This window comes from Tupaia chinensis, unplaced genomic scaffold, assembly GCF_000334495.1.
Source record: "Tupaia chinensis unplaced genomic scaffold, TupChi_1.0 Scaffold000354_1, whole genome shotgun sequence".
Classification (NCBI taxonomy): Eukaryota; Metazoa; Chordata; class Mammalia; order Scandentia; family Tupaiidae; genus Tupaia; species Tupaia belangeri.
In genome coordinates this window covers 10,754,049-10,760,654 of record NW_006159849.1, presented here as the reverse complement: position 1 = coordinate 10,760,654, position 6,606 = coordinate 10,754,049, and the positions used below count along the sequence as shown (strand labels likewise).

General features: G+C 34.3%; 1 protein-coding gene across 1 annotated transcript in view; it reads left to right on the top strand.

Annotated features, from left to right (window-relative positions):
* The window catches only part of ZFAND5 (zinc finger AN1-type containing 5), a 6,766-nt gene extending 1,717 nt beyond the window's left edge, over positions 1–5,049 (top strand). Inside the window, exons 2-5 of the mRNA XM_006152498.3 lie at positions 249–360; positions 977–1,080; positions 3,336–3,461; positions 4,510–5,049. Of these exons, the coding sequence (XP_006152560.1) occupies positions 249–360; positions 977–1,080; positions 3,336–3,461; positions 4,510–4,658 (491 nt within the window). The 3' untranslated portion in view covers positions 4,659–5,049. The remainder of the gene's footprint in view (positions 1–248; positions 361–976; positions 1,081–3,335; positions 3,462–4,509) is intronic.
* The last annotated feature ends 1,557 nt before the right edge of the window (positions 5,050–6,606 follow it).

Sequence of the window (6,606 nt, the reverse complement as noted above, 5' to 3'; positions counted from 1 at the left end):
TTTGTTTGTTTGTTTGTTTTTTAGTTTTCAATTTTGAAGTTTTATTTCATACTTTTTGTTCAGTGGATATGATTTTTTAATTTTTGATTTTTTTTTTCTGGTTTGGATACTCAAGTGTAGGATTACAGCACAGTGAAAATGCTTAAGTCACTAACCTTATTAAATGCAAGAATTTGTTACTTAAGGCTTGGTACTAAGTGAATTTTTGTAGTTTTGATTTGTTTCTTACAAATCCTTTTTTTAAATAGGGACAGCTAGTGGTTCCAACAGTCCTACCTCAGATTCTGCATCTGTACAGAGAGCAGACACTAGCTTAAACAACTGTGAAGGTGCTGCTGGCAGCACAGCTGAAAAATCAAGGTAAGAGTGAATATTTCAGAGTTTTTATGACATCTAAAGGAAGAAATCAAGATGTTTGTGCTATTCATATAGTAATAAAGATATTTAATATATTAGATGCCCTTGGCTTTGCATGTGTTAAACAATCAGGGATTCCAGTACCTTTTAATATGACTCTTAGGTGATTGGGTAAAGATGTATATTACAACATAATCCAAAACTCTGAGGATACTATGTTGAAAATGCTGTGCTTTTATTTCCTTGTAATTTGAGGTTTAGGGATTGAAGAGCATGAGCTTCTGGAGACTCTATTATAGTACCACACGAGGTGTTTTGGCAAAGCTGCCCCTTTTGCCCTTAAAGAAATTACAGGCACAGCTAAAAATTTCTAGATGGTTATAATAGACTGTGGTACCTCATACACATATGCGGCCTTGAGTTGATGAGACATTTATCAAATTGCTTTCTTCAACCATTTATGCTGGGCATCCAATATCCTTTTGAAATTGTAGATTATCTAGCTCCATTTGGTCATGTTGAAATATAATTTAAAGTTGAACTGACAACATAATTCATTATCTCAAAAAGAAGTACCCTTAACATCTTTAAAAATAATTGTTTGCTTGAACTCAAATAGAAATGTGCCTGTGGCTGCCTTGCCTGTAACTCAGCAAATGACAGAAATGAGCATTTCAAGAGAGGACAAAATAACTACCCCGAAAACAGAGGTGTCAGAGCCAGGTATGATTTTTGTTTAATATTAGTTCAGTTCTGAATTTGGTAGTGTGAGAAAGGGTTGGTGGGGGGAATTCTTTTCCTTCCCATTGAAGGACCAAAAAGGAGGGAGAGTTATGAAGTAGTACAGGCCAAGCAAAGAACTACTATATTAAAAGTGTAAAATAGTCATATTCTTTATTCCCTCCTTTCTTCTTTGGCCATCTCCTTTATTACCTTCATAGCTGCAAATGAGTGACATTTGTAATCTGGAGAAAGAAAACATTTAGAACTTAATGAGCTTACATTCAAGGCCTTAAATTCATAATCTAAAGCAATAAATATTCAGTCTTGATATTGTCAAAGTTGTGGGAAACATTTAATCAAAAGAATATATCAGATACTTAAAAGTTGAAGTATAGGATCCCTTTCATATTTTGTTAAACTTGGTATGGAAAAGTGCTTTGACTTTGTTACAGTGACTTTAAGGCTATACTTGTATAGCATAACCAGAAGTACCCTGATGTTTCAAGAAGACTGGCTCGTTTGAATTACCTGTAATAGGCCCTAGAAAAGGAGTCTGCATATCTTCTATAGGGCACAGAAGTGGTTTATTTGATTATTTTGATTAGCTTATTCTTGATAAAGTAACGGCTCAGTACAATATGAAATTTTATTGTGAGAAAATTGCCAAGGGTTATACACACTACTTTGGTGACTTGCTTTTGCTAACACCGTAACCAGGTTTATATGTACTGTATTAATCTTACAAAGTTAAGGTATAATTCTTAAGTTTAGAAGGTGAATTTATTTATATTTGATCTTTTGTAATAGTCCATCCTCCTCAAAAAAACACCAGATAATGTTTGTGATACTTTTGTTTTCTTATGCAAAATTATTGACTTTGGGAGAATAGTTTTGTGTTAGATATGTTGTCTACTACTACTTAGTAGCCATTCTGTTATTCACAGCTGTTTACGTTTTCCATAGTATTTTTCTTTTGGTTCCTGTGTGCTACCCTTTTTCTTAAGTATCTCAGGAAGGCAGTGTTCATCTTTTTACTTGTGGCCAAAGAAAAGGCTGACACCCTCTACCTGCAGCTGTTTTCCCATTCCTTCCCTTCATGCCATTAGGAAAAAATTGTATTAAGGTTGTTTTAATAACTTAGTAGGAATAAGTAATGGTTGGGATATTTTGTTAGTCTAATAGTAGAGTTTTGATCCCAGTAGATACATTACTAATATAAATGAATTATAAATTTAGGTAGAGTTTTACAGTAAGTTGTCATCAAACCAGTCATTTTGCTTCAGGAGCGTGGACATGTACAAATAGCATCAGTGTTAGTATATTATTTAGGCAGTAGTTTCAGCAGTTGATTCATTAATTTGCTGTTCTTGGGGTTTGGATTAATATTAAAACTTAAGAGTTTACAGTGTTTCAGGCATATTTGAATTTTTAGATGTACAAGTAAATTTTTCTAAAGAACTCTTGGTAATGTGAGCTTTAATACAGTAATCTGTAACTTTTTATTGTGACATTCTATTGATAAACTAAACCTAAAGTCCTTTTATGTGAAGAAAAGGTGAGCCTTTTATAGATTAGTATCACTGACCAAATTGGATACTTTTGTAGATAAGTATCCTAAAGTGAAAACTTCCTGTGTACTTAAAAATTTTGTTCTGCCTGTGTAATCCCTAATATTCTAAAATGAAAACTTCATAAGTACTAAGTATCTTGAAATCTTTGAAATTTTTCTACATATGACAATGTTGTATATTTGTGAAAATGGCAAAATAGTCACTTAAAAACTTTAGCATGTAGAGTTGATTTATAGAGGTTTTTTTTTTCTATTGGATTTAAGACCAAAGTACTTTTTATAGCCAAGTACTTTAGAAGCTATTCACAGCTTTATTACTGAGAAATAATGAATTTGGCCTGCCATAACTGAGAAGTTTTCATTTAGGAAATTGCAACGTGGAAAAAGTCGAGTATATGACCAACATTTTCTAGGTCTTTAAAACCTCAAATTAGGTTTTTCTATGAGTTTAAAGTGATAGAAGTGAAGTGATCATGTCACAAAATTTAGATAAACAAGTAGTATGGTGATGAATTAGTTTTCACGTCAAAATGGAAGATTCTTGTTAAAGTTCATAGTTTTAAGAAAGGTTTTTAAACATTCTCACTAAGAATCTTACTGTTTCTCTTTGATTTTTTTTTTAATTTAAATAATTGTCAACTGGTGAATTTTTGACAGATTTCTAATTGTTACTCTTGTTTTTCAGTTGTCACTCAGCCCAGTCCATCAGTTTCTCAGCCTGGTACTTCTCAAAGTGAAGAAAAAGCTCCTGAGTTGCCCAAACCAAAGAAGAACAGATGTTTCATGTGTAGAAAGAAAGTTGGACTTACAGGTACTACACAATACATAAGCTATATATTTCATTGATTGAAGTTATTAACAGGGAGCTCTTGATAACCCCCTAAAGGCCTGGTTGGTGTTAAACATTAAAAACTAATAATTTTTTAAAAAAACAAAAATAAAAAGCCTGACTTTGAGAAATAGAAAGTTTTTATAGTTGGTGTTGAGGTGGGATGGAGTTAATTTCTGTCTCAACTGTGTAAAACTTTTGGTTTCAGGCTCTCTGAGTTACTTTTCTTTACTGGATTGATAACATTCATCCCTTAAGATTTATTTCTTTTGTACACCCAGGGAAAAGATGGTTGAGCCAGCATAGCAATAAGCAACTGCTTTGAGCTAGGCACAAAATGTTCTAGATGCTTTATACATCTTTCCTTTAAATCTCAAAACTCCTTAGTCTTCTCTAGTTTTTCACTTGAGGAAAACATTGCCCATTAGTGCATTGTAGTACTGTCTTTTCAGTCCACTTTAGCCTGACTCCAGAGACTGTAGATTCTATGCTGTTGATATGTCTAAGAGTTGACTGAAGGAGTAGAGCACTTGGTAGAATCACTTGGCAGTTTAGCCCATTTTGTTTTCTATATGTGGCTTGGCTTACCAATTACTTGCCTTCAGTAGTCCCTGTCACCCATATAATATCAAAAGAGGTTAAAATTTTCATAATTGAAAATGATTTGTAATCAGGCTGACCCAATAACAGTGATTAAGCCCTGTGCAAAGGAAGGCAGGTCCCACATGGCTGGCTGACTGTTTTAAATCTCAACCTTGGCTACTTAAAAAACAGGCTGGCCCTTGTAGATACGTGTATGTGCCCAAATTCCTGATAGGATGGAGAATTGAAGGAAAAAGTTGCAGCATGACCACGCCCGTTCAGGGGTACTTTTTTCTCTCCCTGGTGAGCACATATGCCTTCTGGCAATAAAATAAAAGACTTAACCAAATAGTGGAAATCTGGTTTTATTTTCTATAGCTATTGAGGCTTTTGTTTCTTTTTTAATTGTGGCAAGTTCCCAAATGACTCTGTCCTTTCGTCTGTACAGGGTTCGACTGCCGATGTGGAAATTTGTTTTGTGGACTTCACCGTTATTCTGACAAGCACAACTGTCCATATGATTACAAAGCAGAAGCTGCAGCAAAAATCAGAAAAGAGAATCCAGTTGTTGTGGCTGAAAAAATTCAGAGAATATAAATTACTACTTGTGAAGAGACTGAAACTTTGTTTTTATTTTAATATATCGTAGGAAAACATTAAAGAGCAGATGCATGGCCATTTTCCTTTGATGTTCTCCAGAGTTTTACTTTACACTTGTCTGTCTTATAATTGATATTTTAGGATGTTTGGGTGTTTGTTACAGGCAGAATTGGATAGATACAGCCCTATAAAATGTATATGCCCTCCCCTGAATAAAATTGGATGAAAATCTGCACAGCAAATTGAAATACACAGATAACAGGGACAAAATTTAGTTCCCATGTGCCAAACAAAACAAAAGAAATCTCTGCATGTTTGCAGCATATCTGCCTTTTGGGAATGTAATCAAGGTATAATCTTTGGCTAGTGTTATGTGCCTGTATTTTTTAAAAAAATGGTACACCAGAAAAGGACTGGCAGTCTACTTCTACCATAGTTAAACTTCACCCTCTTAATTTCTACAACATGTTCTTTGGAAGCAGGAAGAAGGCTATAAAGAGGATCTGACCTTTTTGTGAAACCAGTATTTGGTGCCATATGTAAGCTTGGTTAAATTAGTCTTCTAAAAGCTGTCAAGTAAGACAGTCTGAAAGGTAAACATCACCACTGGCTATAAGTAAAACTGTCAAGCCAACAACAGGGTCTTGAGATAATCCTTGAAGCTTGTGCTGGCCTGCACCAGAAGATGTCTGCATTACTCTCATTGCTAAAAATGCGTAGCACAGAACTGCACTAGGATTAATTTGTTTACAAGAAGAAATTAAAACTACGTTTGGTTTTCACATACAGCAGCTCTATTGAATAACATGCATCTGAATTTTAAGTTGCAAAGGTATCTGAACAGTTAATTTTTCATGTGCATCTTTTGTTGAATGTTTTGGTTCAAGAAAGAATGTTTAAAGCTTTTTAAAGACTTCAGTTCTTAATGTAACTGTACCCTTCTGCATGGAAAATCATAACCAACATGGCTGCAGTAGACTTCTTAGTGGTATCCAGCACCACTTGCAGAGGGCTGCTTTATCATATTAATTGTACTTGGGTGTAGGACTCTAGTGTTCTTGGGTGTATTGCATGGGCTGCATTATCTACAGCATTGTACAATAACAACTAGAAAAGGCAGTATACTTCACTGATGCTTGTCTGGTAATATCACTTCTGTGTTATAATGGAAGGTTTTTTGTGATGTATGAAACTTGTGTTTTTTATATATAAATGAGTATAGTTAGATTAGTGTTGTGGTAATGCCTGTTTTCATCTGTAAATAGTTAAAGTATGTACACGAGGCACTACTTCTGATTTATTGCAGTGTTCAGTCATAGTTTTTACTTTAATTAAAGCATTCAGTTTTGCTTTCAATTTTATGTACCTTAGTTCTGAGTTAGATCTGCAGATGTGTACAGATAGTTCATATTTATGTATTGCACATAATCATGCTATTCAGCATCGATACTATATTGTATTATGTAAATAATAAAGCCATGTACAGAGGGAAACTTGCACTTGTCCATTGGGTTATTAAGCCTTAGTTAGAATCATAAAGTAGAGTTAGTGTTTCATATTCAACTTTATAGCTGCATACAGACTTTGCATGGATATATTGAGTTTCAGTCTTCTGAAATTAAGTGGGAACCGTGAGATGAGTAGTTTGAAACATGATTTCAACTACATGACAGAAAATCTATTTCCAAGAGTTAAGCACTTACAGGGTCAAATGAGCACGACCTTAGGAGAAAAGAATGACCTTTAATTTGAACAATTATGGCCTGTCTTCCCTTTTCTGTGTTTTGCTTCATTGGATGGCATAAAATCCTGGAGAGGGAAGTTGCCATATATGACTTTGTGCAAAAGTGGTTATATTTCCCTTCTGTTTTGGCTTTTCTTGTAATGTAGAAATGGGCCTATGGACTTGTTCATTGCAAGTGTCATGTCAGGTAAAAGCAGTATG